At 43.0% G+C, this 14,926-nt stretch overlaps 2 protein-coding genes across 5 annotated transcripts in view; one reads left to right on the top strand and one right to left on the bottom strand.

Moving 5' to 3' along the window:
- The window catches only part of LOC108085688 (trichoplein keratin filament-binding protein), a 31,653-nt gene extending 16,978 nt beyond the window's left edge, over positions 1 to 14,675 (top strand). Inside the window, exons 1-2 of one of the 2 annotated variants that reach the window (XM_017182394.3) lie at positions 12,427 to 12,585; positions 12,849 to 14,675. In XM_017182394.3, the coding sequence (XP_017037883.1) occupies positions 12,853 to 14,343 (1,491 nt within the window). In that variant the 5' untranslated portion in view covers positions 12,427 to 12,585; positions 12,849 to 12,852 and the 3' untranslated portion in view covers positions 14,344 to 14,675. Of the gene's footprint in view, positions 1 to 12,426; positions 12,586 to 12,848 lie in introns of those variants that run through there. The other variant, XM_017182395.3, reaches the window with a different exon arrangement.
- On the bottom strand, positions 22 to 8,298 carry PGRP-LB (Peptidoglycan recognition protein LB). Of its 3 annotated transcripts, none has more exons than XM_017182397.3 (3): positions 8,155 to 8,298; positions 572 to 940; positions 22 to 487 (listed from the first exon to the last, which is right to left on the bottom strand). In XM_017182397.3, the coding sequence occupies exons 1-3, from the start codon at positions 8,261 to 8,263 to the stop codon at positions 171 to 173; spliced, it is 795 nt and encodes a 264-aa protein (XP_017037886.3). In that variant the 5' UTR covers positions 8,264 to 8,298; the 3' UTR covers positions 22 to 170. The 3 variants fall into 3 exon arrangements, with proteins under 3 accessions (XP_017037886.3, XP_070143274.1, XP_070143275.1); XM_070287173.1 differs by lacking the exon at positions 8,155 to 8,298 and adding an exon at positions 5,075 to 5,572; XM_070287174.1 differs by lacking the exon at positions 8,155 to 8,298 and adding an exon at positions 1,520 to 1,615.
- Positions 14,676 to 14,926: the final 251 nt, after the last annotated feature.

Raw genomic sequence — 14,926 nt, 5'->3', positions numbered from 1 at the left:
ACAAAGAGCAACTTGCGTGGGTTATGCTTAAGTGTTATCATCTAGAAATTGCTTTATTTGTGAAATGTTCGAAGAGACATCTAATGAATACTGAATGAACTCCTTGGCGTTGTGCGGGGAGCCGAGCTCGTTGTGGCTTCTCTTAAACTGCGTTTGTCCCGGCCCCAGGGCTAGACCTTGTGCACAGCAGCTGGCGGGGATTGGGCTGGCACTTGGGGTGGCGCCTGCGGTGCGGCTGGGGGCGGCGCCGGCTGAGCGTGTGCGTGGGGTTCAACTGGTGTGGGCGTGCTGGTGCCCTCGGTGGTGTTCAGGTAGGTGAAGTGTGGCCAGGTGGAGATCTCGGCAAACAGCCTGCCGCCGGGACACTCGGTGTCACGCACCTGCTTATGGCCCAGCAGCTTATAAGCGGGATCGATGTAGCCCTTAAACACGCCAAAGGCGATCAGGTTTTTGGCAGCATCCAACATTTGTTTGGGGGGAAGTTCCGCTGAAAATTAAAGAAGAAAAATTCAATATTATATTTGGGAAAAATATTTAGGATATTTTTAAACTTAGTGGAAACTCCACTTACTTCTCCAATCTCCAATGAGCACAATGCCCACGCTCCTGTCATTGTACTTGGGAGCATGTGCTCCAATCACGTTAAAGCCGCGACCCGTGTAGATCATGCCATCGCCGCCGATGCCAAAGCTATAGCCAATATCGTTCCAGCCACGCTCCAGTTGATGGAAATCCTGCATATCCCGCATGCTCTTCATGCAATCCACGGTGGTATAGCACACGGGCGGCATGTAGGAGTGATGGATAATCACATAAGGAGCAGGTCCCTGGAAGTGCTCCACTGATTTGGGCAGGCGGGCGCCCCAGTCGGAGCGGGAAATAAGGCGGGCAGTGGCCACGCCATCGCCCAGATTTGCCTGCTGCATGTGTTGGCTATAGCCTGTAGGTGAAAATATATAGGAGTTTTTTGTTAAGTAAAGTTTCTGCGTATAAAAATATATTTTCTTCTTAAAAATAAATTCTGGGAATTAAAAAAAATCCCCTAATCAATATTACTAACATAAATATTTCAAAAATAAGCAATAACATCGCTGTCACGTCATCAAGCCTTAAGCTATATTAAATCAATAATTTTATTGCTCAATTTATTACTTGTTTTTTGTCTTCCTTTCTTTTTATTAAATTCCTTTCAATTTCTGGACTGCAGCCCACGTTAAAAATGTTGTTTTCTTTTTTGTTAAATTTAGCTCAGAGCATTAACTTGTTTACATTCGTAATCTGGTGTCTTGTGCCCTTGACTTTTATTTGGTGAAAACAAGTTGAATTTTTGGCTTTCGCCAAAAGGGAAGAAGATTCGTTATATATTTCATATTTCTGACACAAAAACATTTTCAAGACAGCCAACGTTTGTTGGCCTTAATTGCAAAAGTGAGGGAGGGAGGCGGTCTCGGTTGCGGGTGCGTATACGTGATGTGTGTAATAGGTGGGCGAAGTGCGGTCTGCGGTGCTGCTACCGTACATTTCTCACATTCCACTGATAAATGATAGCCGGATTCCCCAACGCGGAGGCGTCTGTCTGCGGATGTCTGCTGCGGTAACTGCGGTCCGGCCGAGCCACGATTTCGCACTGACTCTGCCTGGCTGACTCCCCGCCGATCCCACTGAAAATCCCCCGTTACCAGTGAGAGCGCGAGCTACGTAAAAAACAAGTCGCCGATCGGCTCCGATTGGCAAATCGCGATCGTCATCAGTCTGTTGAGCTGAGCGGGAATTAAATATGCTAAACTAGTGACTGCTAGGTGATTTTTATTTGATTTTGGATGAGAAAAGGTGCCAGTAGGGCATATTAGTTGGTTATACCATTTTAAAAATTGCGAATAAAACGTTGAATTTTTAAAGAGTTTGAAGCTATTTGAAGAATAAATAAATGCTTGATCCCATTTTCAGAAATAACAAACACACATTTACCTATGAAAACAACACAAAATTCCAAAATTCCTCCATCAACCATTACGTTTTTCCTCTATCGAAAATGATTATAAAGTAAATATTTGTCTCAAACTTCAGAAAAAAATTTGCTGTATTTTTATGGCGCAATATTTTTCCATGCTTTTGTGGCAAAAGTAAATATTTAGATTGGCCCACGAAACACAACAAAAAAATCCATTCGATGTGCTGGAAAATTCGCTGGCAGATTATCCGAAGATAAAAAGTATCTATTTCAGGGCAGGTCATTCCCGATTCGTTCAGCTTCGGCGCTCCATCAGCGTGAGTCAGCTTAAAGCCGTCAATGCGAAATGTTTGAAAGCCAAAAGCCACATAGCAGCAGCAGCGGCGGAAGCCGAGAGCAACAGGTGCTGCGGGTTTGGTATCATCTATCAATGGCGTGAACGTTTGGCCGTTGACACTGCCACGGCACCCCCCCCCTTGGGAGAAAAAAGGCCGGAGCTCAGTTCCGTTTGGCCCTGGTTCCTCGGCCCTGAGTCATAAATGCAAATTCAGACTCCAATTCGACTTGAAAACTATATTATTTCATTCAAATTTGCTTTATGTGTGCCGAAGGAGTGGATGAGGTTTGCCCATGTTTGCCCGGCTGTCTGCCAAAAACTTCGGCACTACGCCCACTCTGGAAGTACGCCCCCCGGCATTTATATGCATACGGAAAACTTAGCCAGAGAAAATGGCTGAAAAGGAAGAGCGAGAAAACGGGCGAAGGCGGAAACAGGAGACGCGGCACTTGACTAAGTTAATAGCGGCAGTTTCTAATTAAAATTTACGGAGAGCGAAAGTTGCGTGGGCAGACAGACGGGGTGGAAATAATATAACATCCTAATTTGCACACTTCCGGTTTTGGTAAGGCAGCTTAAAATAGTTTTTACTTTAATTTTGGGTATGAAATAAAGAGGGTTAAAGATTTTGTGAAAACGAAATTGTGGCTCTTAACGCTTCCTGTAAATACTAAATATTTTTTTAGTTAAATAATTGACAGATTTTCCATTTTTTAAGCAACATTTTCTTTCCTTTTTATGGTAAATTTTAATATTTTTAAATCCTTTAAAGTAGTCTCTGAAAACTATTATTTTGCCAGCTACTGTTGACTGCTCTTGCCGAGTGTTGCGCCTCTGCTGTTTGGCACCTATCGTGGATCCAGAATCCTGGACTTCATCGACGGCGCGTGCTTGAATAATAAACAGAGCAGGAAGCACGAAGCAAGAGCAGAAGCAGAAGCAAGTACAGGAGCAAGAACAGGAGCAGCAGCCGGTGCAGGATGTGAGGGGACTGCCAAATCGTTGGCTGTTTAATTTATGCCGCTTACTTTTTAGTGTGTGTGTAACATGTTAATTACATTTATATTTACAGCAAAGCTCGGGGAGCTTCGATAGCTCCGAGAGAGCTCTACCCAGCCACGCCCCACTACCCTAATTGTTACCCTAATTACGCGGCCTAATAAAGTAAACATTAAAACTCGTTGGCCTAATCAATGTTGCAAACTTTGTGGCCCCCACTGCCACACACACACGGCCCAAATATTCACACGCTCCTCTATCGCAATGTCGGGCGAGGGCGATAGTTCAGGTGACGGCAGGGGTAAATCACCTAATCTCTTACACCCACACACACACTCAGCTTTGCAAAAAGCAATTTCGTAGGCATTTGGCGTAAAGTTCTTTGATAATTTTCGATTAATCCTGGGCTGCTCCGTTGATTAAATTCTCACATAATTGAAGTATTTAAATTACCAGCGAGTAATTAGAGTGGCAGGCATGCACACACACACACACACACTCACCGAGCGTTTGGAGTGGTCCCTTAGGTAATTGTTTGTTTTTAATCAGGCAAAGCACATAATAGAGACATTTCAATATTATTATGTTGACGATGCTGAAGAGTGGCCCGTCGGTCGTCACTCGTCAGTCGTCTGCCCATTAAACAAATATCCATCCGTGCATTGTTTCAGGGGGGGAATGTGCGAAATTAAGTCACGCTCGATTACAACAAAAATTAAAAAAGCAACAGGCAAAAAACGAACGATACCCGGTACAACGGAAAACAAAAAAAAAAGTACCCGGAGCAAACAAACAGCAAAAAAAAGAACACAGTAAAATCAACAAAAAAGAACAAAAATGCTGAATAAAAAAGAAAGCGAGCAATTATAGGCTTAAGTACCGACTATTGAATTCCCTTTTTCTGCAGGCTTTTATGGTAATCAATTTCGAAACAAATGTTGATACAAATCTATTATTCATAGCCTTATTTTAGGTGTAGATATGGGTTCTATAGATAGACTTTTGGTTCAGTGAACTTATATTTCACTTTAGTAAAGATTTGGGAGCGGTTTTACTTTACTCTTTGCTTATGAGCTTTTGCTGATAATACTTTTATAATTTGCGACAGGAATTTATGGTTAAAAACACACAAAAGATTTTTTCTAAAGTAACATGTTCCTCGTCCTATCAAACCTAACGCACTTGGGAATTTTAAGGTACATTTTCAAATTAAAAATCTAAAAGTTATACAACATTTTTATAGTAAACAAATATTACCCAATGCTATATTAACTATGAAATTATGTTAAAAAAATATGCTAACCTCTTCTCTCAAGATAAAACTTTCCATTAATAAACAATTTCATTCATATTTTTCTCCTCCTAAAAAAAAAATATGACTTTATCTACGTTTTGTAAGAATTCTCGTAAAGCAAGTTCTCTTGATAAGAGACCCAGTGCCTCAGTTAGGGTGCCGGAATTATTATGAATATTAAAATCAAAAACAATTTCACTCGCCCGCTGGCTGTCAGGCCGTAAATGACAATTTTGTTAAATGTCAGTAATTAATTGAAACAAAAAATCACATATCTTGACAGCGTGCAAATTATGCATATATTATACGTCAGCTATCAGTGCTCGGTGCATATATCGATATATTAAATATGTATATAACAGCTGTCAGGGCTCAGCGGACACTGATTGCAGGTGGACGGACGGGCGAGCAGAAATTGTAGAGGAGCAGGTGTGATATCTTCTCCAATTTGGCAGACTCGATAAGGAAAGCCTCTCGAGCACACGACACTTACCCATCATTGATAGCAGAACTAATCCCAATGCTGTCATGTTGCTTTTTCTGGAGTTTCTTGTTGCTTGTAGCTTGTTGCTTCTGCTTTCTGCTGACGCGATTGTTTTGTTGTCTAGTTTCAGCTACTTAGGAACTTGTGTGTGCGCACAAAATGTGACTTTGATTTAGGAACTTTTGTGTCAATTGCTGCTTGCTGTTAGTTGATACTTGTTGTTTGTTCTGTTTGCTGCTCTTAGTCTTTAGTTTGTGGTTTGTTGTTTTTTTTTTGTGCAGCTTCAAGAATTGTGCAAAAATTTTCGACGGTGTGTGAAGGTCAGACTTTGGTTCGCAGCGCTCACATAGCGGCTCTATGCTTCGTATCACAAGCGCGAATGTTGGCCAGCATAAGGGCGGGCCAGTGTTTATAGAAAAATCCAAACTAAAATTCGCACCAACGCTGCTGCGACTGCTGCTGCCGTTGCTGCTTCTGTCGCTGCCTCAGCTTTAGCTACTGCCGTCGCCGCCGCCGCAATGCCAAACAAATCGTTAATCGCATGAAACTTATTGGCACTTCACGCTCTCGGCTCGCTCTTTTAATATTCATTTCCGCTCTGCGAGCGAGCTTTTTACCGCCTCTGCTGCGGTCGGCTTTGTTGTTGCTGCCGCTGTTACCGCCGCTGCTTCGGCCAACGCTGCTGCTCCTGATAAAGCTGTGTTATCAGCGCCTTAAGGGGGATCGCCAAGCTACGCGAAGTTCCAGCTAAGGTCATGCTGCGGTCTTTGGGGAAATTCAATATGGTAATTGGTCATGGCGCGGTGAATTACATTCATTGGCCCCTATAATCCGCATTTCACCTCTTTGGTTCGGTTCGGTTCGAATCGGCGGTACTTTTTCCAATCCGAAGGGTTCTTTTTTCGAGCACCGACATTACGAGGGTCTACGCTGCACGTGTCAGCGTGAATCGGCAGTTCGTCGTTTGGATATGGCTGCACGGAGAGAAAAATGCAGCCCGTTTTAACCAAAACTTTTCAAAAATAATATTTTATCTTTATAAAACTGGGCCCTTGTATATAGGTTTGAAATTATAGCTAGAAAACATAAGAATTCCAAAGGAATTCCCAAACTAAAGGTTTTCATTTTCGAAAGATGGAAGTAGGAATGTTTATGGAAAGGAAAATTGCGATATTATATATATTCTACAACCATTCCGATTAGGTTCTATCATACTTAATATGTGTTTTTTGACCAACTTAAATTACCTTCTCTTAAACCGAAATAATTCTGTCTTTCCATACCTCTTAAAATAGTCAAAAAACACAACTTTTAACATTCAATTTAGCCTGAGCGTGTTTTGTAGATAATTTTAATGACTTTTGTTCATATTTATTGCAGTGCACGAAATGACTATACTTTAACCTATCACTCTGATATACAATTAAGGTTAATCATCGAACAAAATCGCTGCCTAGGCTATAGGGCAGAATTCACGCCTCGTGTTTTTCGCAATCACAACTTCCGACGGGGGCGAGAGTTACTAACAATTATAACAGTTATAGTTTATGACGATCTGACGACCTTGATGCGGATCGCTGATCACTGGGATTGGTAGCACTCTCACTCCACCTCGAGTAGTTCAATATCGGTCAGTCCTGAAGGTCGTCGCTGATAAGGGCTCTTTCTATCGGGGCCCATAAATCAGCCGAGGGGGAACTTTTTTTGTTGACAATCTCTTCAAACAATAGTTGTGCAAATAATAATTGCTTGTGGGAAAGTCCGTGATCACTCAGCTGCAGATAGTTTTCAGTTGGGAGTTTGAGCTGATTTGTATCTTTAATACTCTATCAATATGTCAATATGTCTTTGAAGATTTATTAGGTTGACGGTTTCATCTCAACATTTCGTGGAAAGATAGTTTTTGGAAAAAATCCCTTTCCAACGATGACTCATATGTTGTTGAATAGCACTATTAAAGATGGTAAAGAAGCTATGTTTTACGAGTGTTTTTTTTTATATTTAGGTGACAGTATTATGTTTTTTAGATATTTTTTAAGCTGTTAAAATTGTGTAAATCTTGAGGGATGATTAATTCGAATAGTTGTCATATTTTTCTCTAAGACAAACCGGGAAGAAATGTGTTAAGTTATCTTTTTTTATGATAAATCCATTTTAACCTTTTCCTTTAAATTTTCTCATTCAAAACCATTTCTTCTTGAAGGTTCTAAAAAGGTTTTTATCTCCCTTTACTGAAGACTTTTATTTACAAACACTTTAAGTGCCTCCTAATCTATTATTTTCATATGGTAGAACTTATTAAATTATCTATTTCCTTATCAAATTTAAATGGTTAGGTGTGCACTTTGATTCCTGGTATCATTCCTTGGCCACAATCGCTAGTTCTTCAGATTTCAGTGACTTGGTAACTGTGACAGCATCTCTGCCCCTGGTTGTTCTCTGTGTCATCTGCTTTCTTTAACCACCGCCACCGGACATACTTTTTTTCTTTGTATTTGTGTGTTTTAAATTTTTTGTATCTTTTTTTTTTTTTTTGGGCCGGGGATGCCCCTCGGTGTGATCATTTGGGTTTTGGGGGAAGCCCGCTGCAAATACGGGTATTAAATGGCTTTAGTCGGTGTGCCGAGATCGGATGGGTAGACAAATTAACAGCATTTTATTTTCCGTCGTCGATTTATGGCCAACAAACACATTCCATCTTCATCTCGATCTTAATCTAAATTTGTTTTTTTTTTCTTCTCTTTTTTTTTAAAGCTATGCGATAGAGCGTGCACACAGTGGTTTTTCGGGTCGGTTTGAAAATTTTAGGGGGAGCACCGCACACCGCCAGATGCGTTCTGCTGGCGCCGCCCCAGCCAAAGGAAGTCCAAATCACCAGTCTCATTTTCTCTCGCTTTGTACCTGGGGCTGCTTTATTTTATTTGCTGTTTATACTTGCGGCAAGGTAAACACGCAGACCACACGCCACCCCACGCTACCCCGAACTTAATATTTATTACACTTCAAAAAGGGGAAATTTCTCGAACGCTCTTGGAAATTGTTGAATTGTTTTAACAGCAAAATAGTTGTGGCTTAAGTTGCGTACTTACCACAACTCGTGGCCAGCTGTTGTTGCTGCCAGAACTGCTCGTAGGAGTCCGTGAGTGGTGGCGGCGGTGGTTGGTGTTGTGTGACGGATCCAGACGCCTTGTCGCCCATGTTGCGTGCCAATGTCTTTGACGCCAACTGAACTAAAGACCATTGAGTCGATTCGAAGAGAACTCGAACCCGGCTATTTGGGACTCCGGCCCCTGTGTCAACAAGTGCCTTTGATTAGGTCTTGTAATCTCGAGTTGCTCTTCCTTTTCGCGGGGTTATAAGAGCTCCCTCAGAAAGGGGACACATAATCCTCCTGGCTGTGAATAAAATAATAATAATTGCCACGCAAACTCTTATTTTAAGTGCAAAACACTCGTTCTGGCCCATTGTTCGGGCATAAACGTAATTTTTATGCCTCTCGATATAACACTGTAATAATTTAAGATATGTTTACGACCACAGGTGTGCGGTTAAGATAACCACACGGCAAAGAATTTTAGATAATTTTTGGGCGGGATAAATTGCTCGTGGTTTTCATTAAAATGTGTGTCTTTAACAGGATTTCCTTATAAGTGAAACATTTGGAGGATTTAAGGGTGAATTTAAATTAAATAGAGATATTTAGAAAAAACTTAAGTGAACGTTAAATGAGGCTAGTATTGGATATATTGATTTCAGTTATAAATACCATACGCTTAAAAAATATTTTTGAAGTAAATCATAGCTCTAACACCTAGCTTAATTCAAGAGTTTCCTCTGAGGATTATCTGACGACATTTAGCCAGCTTAGAGCCTATTGTTAGGGCATTCCCCGATCGACTTGCTGGAGGTAACAATACTGACCATTGTGCTCATAATTTACCCTTCGACGGCTGGCTTCCCACTAATCGCACATCTTATCAGGGTATTAAGTGCGCCGCACACTAACTACGCCTTGGCACGCTCTCCCGATGAAAAATGCTGAGGGAGAACAACAAAAAAATCACGCAAAATCAGAGGCAAAATCACAGGCATTCTTTTATTCGCCTCCGAATCGGCGGACGGGGTATTCACCAAGGTAAACATTATCGAGCCAGAAGCTTTACACTCTCTGGCACATTAGATAAATAAACGAGTGTCTCTGCGGCTGGCGGCTCTGTGTGTATATTACAATTAACAAAAGTAATTGCAATCGCTGGGGGAAGCCCCGTAGGTCGTGCCGGGCCAGGCGAGGCCTCAATGAAAACTCTTTGATGGCTGAGCCATGCAAGAGTCAATCTACAGCTACACAGCGAACAAACAGTGGATATTTGACATATCTTCACATCAATATATCATTTCATTTCCGCTATCAAAATAATCTTAATCGTAATGAATTGGTCGCACCAAATCGAATAAATATCAGATAGCATTTAATTTATTGATACGAAGCCAAGGGCCCCTCCGGTTTGAATGTCTGACGAAAGAAATTTAAGTGCTGGTGATAGGTTTCGAGGGGGTTTTTCTTTAATTTAAATTTTTCAAATCGAACATTGAACGAATCGCAGGAAAAGCAGGGTATTCACCCTGGACAAGTGATCAATAATAAACAAATTAATTAGGCTTTGACCCCGAAATGAGAAAGGTACTAAAAGGGGAATTACTGGAAGAATGTTTACATTTATAGTAATTTAATATATTATACATACTTTCTTACTTTTACTTATTATAAATTGGCAAATAAAAATAAACAGCTTTAATTTTATGGAATATCCTTATTTGGAATGGTACAAAATGTTGCAGTAAGGATATTGAAATCATAAATAAATACAAAAATTCAATGTACTGCTTTTTATACCCTTGCTAAAAGGTTTTTTAATTTTACTCAGTGAAGAAATCATTTGCGACCCTATAAAGCATATATATTCTTGATCAGCATCAACAGCCGAGTCTGTTGAGCCATGTCAGAGCAAAATTTTTTTTTTCAATTTTTTCTAAAATTTTATAAGGGGTTACATCATTAAAATTGTCAAAAATTGTTCAAAATTTAAATTTTTTAAGATCTTAAATAAAGTATGCAGCTTTGTTAACCAAACGAAAACAAACATAAAAAAGCTTTCCGAATGAAATTTACTGTTTTTTTTGACTAAGTTATGGGTTTTTTAAGATTTGATTTGTCCAATAAATTAGTATATAAAATATAGATAAATATTGATCAAACAAATGGAAATATTTTAGGCCTTTTTGAGGGCATAAAATGCCATAAGTACGAGTATCTTCAAATTTATAAATAAAATGCGAATTAATTAATAATAAATAATAGAGAAAAAGTTCTATCCATCGCCGATATTGTAAACAAAAAAATGTAATATATTTAAAATTCAGTCTACAGATTTAACCTTATTAAAATCAACACAGAAAATGTGTTGAATAACGAATTGAAATGTATGCATTTTTGGCTTTGTTATGATTATTTTCCATTGCAAAAGTTTTCTTTCTTTTATGTTTTTAAATTCGAATTCTTTTCTGGTATATTTTATATTTTAGGAGAAATTAATAGGTTTACATTTTTCTTCCCTGTGCATACACATTTAGATGTATGCCAACACCCCCAATTGAAGTCTTTGGCAAAGCGAACAATTCATCAGATGTCGCCATATCATTGTCTGTGCTGATTAGTTACGCCTTGCTGGTTGGCAGGAAAATTCACCCATCAAGGGTGCTGCTGGCTCATCGGGTGTGGGGAGTGGGGCCACCAGTTGGGGGGCAGGACAGACTGGTATCCTTGTAGCGGCACGCACATGCCATATATTAGGGCGCATAAAATGACAAACGACTCGCGAGGCGCGTAAATTGAAAACGCGCTGAGCCTGTGCGAGATTGCCTGCGGAGGGGAATTGGTCGCTGGCAGGATAACAGGATGGCAACGTGGGGATACCAGGGAGGGGGGTACATGGATTTCGGCGACTTTTTGGCTGTTTGTTATTGCTGCCAGCGAGCTGTCTCACTCCGAAAGAGAGAGAGAGAGCTCGCTGGCTGTCGGCCAAAACTTTGCCAAAGTATTCAAATTAAAATTTCAATTAAGGAAGTGAATTTGTGTGTGCCGAAAGTGTATTAAGTCTATATAGCGGTGGCATCTTGGCATTTCACTGCTGCTGCTGCTGCTGCTGCCGTATTCCACGTGTGCCACGCCCACGCCAAAGCCCGCAGCAGCCCCCACAAAACCGAACCAAACTGAACTGAACATAACAGATCCCGCCTCTCAGTGGCATCGTCGCCTGTTGTTTGATTTATTGCCAAAGTTTGTCGTCTGTCATATGACATAAGGAGTACTTTGTTGGAATATTTTACATTTCATTCCCACACTCCCCTCCGGAAACCTCCGCCCCTGCAGAGCCAACTGCCACGCACCTTGCTCGCATTTTCCATTGAATTTGCAATGAGACCCAAAGAGGCTTTGATCGGGGGCCTCTGGTGGGCATTATTAATAATGCAATCAATTTGTAAACAATTTGGCATATATCAATGCGCTTCGTGCTGGCCATAAATCTTTGGGAAATTAGCTCAGTAGGTCCTTCTGCTCCTGTTTGGGTTTCTGCACTTTAAAATATTAAAATATAGTTTATTTTTTATTCACAAAATAAAAAAAGTTAAGTGGAGTTAAGGGAAAAGTTTATAGATCTTGAACATGAGGTTTAATCTTTAGTAGCTTATGGGGAATCACACTATATACGTTATCTTTAAGCCTTTATCCAAATTGTAACCCAAGTTCTGCCAACTTTTAAATTGAACAATGATTTAAGAGCTTTCCATAAATTGTTCCACTAAAAAATCTGGCTGAAAGTAGCCGCCAAAATGATTGTTTTCCTTTTTTCCTAGTGTGGTCATTTGCATCCCAACTCCTCTAACAATCTGCTGGCCTGCCTGCCTGCCTGGCCTGTTTGATGGATTGGCGGCTGGTTCTGGCCTGGAAATATTCCGGGAGCAGGGCCACGGCTACTCCATAGTGTGGACAGGGGCCTGTTCCGGCAGATTTTGGCCATATTTCTGCGTTTTTGGCTGCTCGACTGGCTGCCGTTGCTGCCGCTGCCATTTCTGCTTCAGCTGGTGCTGGCGCTGCTTTGGCAGTTAGTGACAGCTGCGGTGATGGCTGGCTGCAGTTTTGGGTAGGGAAAAGCGGGGGGAAAAACCCAAAATGAAGCGCCGGGGAAACCATAACGCTTGTCCGGTCGCCAGCCATGCATTCACTGGCTAAAAGCGGGATGAACAGGGAGCTAGCCTTTGACTGGCCAAGAGAATAGAATTCGTTGGTGATATTTGCCCAGAATTTCGAATTTCCAGTGGTCGGTCCGAGTAGGCAGCACAAAAGACAGGCAGACACACACAGCAGTCGTCAGAAAAAGGGAAACACTACGTACAGTAAACTTTCAGCTCTCGGTTTTCCCCCTGTATCTCCGGAGCGGAATATATCTGCTTTCACCGAGGTAAGTCTCCTGGCCCGGTTCAGAGTTGAACATCCTGGCGAGCTAATTGAACGAAGTTGCTCCATGAAGTGTGTGTGTCCAGCTGAGATTCTTTCCTTGTCGAAGAGAAATTGCTTCCTTTTCATTTTTTTTTTTATTTCCCTTCCTATTCCTTGGCTCGCCTTGGCCCCAATTTAAAAGTTTATGAACTTGTCTGCCAACTGGCGCCTCCAACCCAGCCTCTCACCCATCTTTCTCTCTCTTCTTCTTTTGTGTTTTGGCAGGAGGATGTCGGGGCGACTCAACCAGCAGCACGCGGCGTATGCGCAACGCATGGAGCAGGAGAACAACCGAGTGCAGGCCACCCAGGCGTTGAACAGCTACTACAGCCACTGGGGCAAGGTAACGTCCCGCTTCGAGAACTGGACCAACAAAGAGTACTACGAGAAGGCTGACCAAAAGCTGCAGTCCAGCCGCGAGCAGAAGGAGAAGCAGACGGCCCTCAGTGACCGACAGTCGAGGCTTCGCCAGCTCTTGGCGCTTGAGAACGAGGGTTACGATACCGAGATGCAGCGGCGACGCAGGCCCCGCGAGCCGGGCGGCGGGGACCTCCAGATGCTGGACAGGGTCAACCAGTCGCTGAAGGAGCAGGAGCAGCTGCGTCGCAAGCTGGAGATGGAGGCCAAGCTCTACGGCCGCTGGCGACATGGCGTCGACGACGAGAAGCTGCTCTACCAGTCTAAGTCGGACCACGAGGTGCTGGCCAAGCTCAACTGGCTGGATCGCCAGATCGAGAATCAGCAGCAGCGCGAGGAGCAGCAGGCCCTGGCCGCCGAACGTCAGTTGCAGCTTCAGCAGGAGATTAACCGCACGGAGCAAGCGCAGAAGGAGCGTCAGCAGATTCGCGAGCAGCAGCTGCGTGAGCTCCGTGCCCTCCAGGAGTCGCACATGTCGGAGTTGAGACTGCGCCAGCAGGAGGCCGAAAAGCTGAAAGAGGAGGAGCAGCAATTCCGGGTGTTCCTGGGTGAGCTGGACAAGGAGAAGGAGCTGCTGGAGGAGAGCACGGCCCTGGTTCTCCGCCGTGCCGATGCGGGGCATGCCTTCAACCTGAAGAAGATCAAGGTCTATATCCGCCAGCGCAGTGAGGCCAGTCGCAAGCAGATCTCTCTGTGCATCAATCTGCTGCAGCGCATGGCCAATTATGTGGTCAAGGCGGAGGAGTTGCAGACTCTCCTCGCCAAATATCGCTCGGATCTGGAAAGCGAGGAGCTGGCCTGCACCCAAATCGAGACCATGTATGAGTCGGAGGCAAAGTACAATCTGCAGCGCTGCGAGGAGACTTGGCGGGAGCAGCACTTGCAGCGCTACGCGGAGCTCAGCAAGCTCATCGAGCAGGAGAAAGTTGCCATGGGGGGACTGCTTCAGGAGAACGTCTCACAGCAACAGGCGGTGGTGGAGCTGAGGACTCAGCATCTCACCGGGATTGAGCAGGCCAACAAGCAGCTGGAGCAGTTCAACGAAGAGCAGCCTGAGATACCGGCTCCCTCTGTAGCCGATCTCAAGGAGACGGAATCTCAGTCAGCCATTTCGGAGGAGGATGCCCTGCCCAAGGTGAGCAACTCGTTTTCCAACCTCAACCTGGACGTGTGGCAGGATATGCCACCAACTCGCAGCGAAATCGATTCTCAACGCCTAACGAAGACTCGATCCCTGAATGTGGTCACCGCGGAGACGGCGGCTCCACCCAAGTTTGCTCGAAAGCGAGTGGCCTGGACTTAACGGAGGTTCAAGGCTCACACATTGCCATCGTTCCAGCTTAAATTTTGATAGTATTACTAGACCTAGTGCTAAGTTAAAGTCAGTTTAGTCATAGTTGGACCCTTGTAAACCCACTATAACCACTCCACGTGCTAGCCACTCCACTACACTTCACCACACTCCACTTCAGCCCACTTCATCCTCCCACTCCACCCCTACGAGACCTCTTTCCCACACTCCAGCGAACACCACTCTGTGCACTTGTAGTTGATAAGGCTGATAGATAGGCGCGCGCCTCTCGATAAGGGGGCGGGGTCGGGCAATAAATCACTCAATTTGTGGGCCAGCAGGAAGTAAGTCTTTAATTATTGTCCAGGGCAAGGCAGGGCAAAGGAATAACTTTTATGATTCCAAAGAGTGCCTTATAAACTGCTATTGCATTGGATTTGACGGATTTATTATAATAAATATTAATAAATAAGTTTGTTTATTAATTCAAATGAATATTAAAATTATAAGAGAAGCTCATTGTATTCAAGAGATACGATTTAATAAAATTTTAAACATTCAATTAGTATTCATTATTTTCTGGAAGGTTTAACCC

The sequence above is a fragment of the Drosophila kikkawai genome, chromosome 3R (genome assembly GCF_030179895.1).
Source record: "Drosophila kikkawai strain 14028-0561.14 chromosome 3R, DkikHiC1v2, whole genome shotgun sequence".
Lineage (NCBI taxonomy): Eukaryota > Metazoa > Arthropoda > Insecta > Diptera > Drosophilidae > Drosophila > Drosophila kikkawai.
Note: the sequence above shows the minus strand (reverse complement) of the source record. Positions and strands in the feature narration are given on the sequence as shown.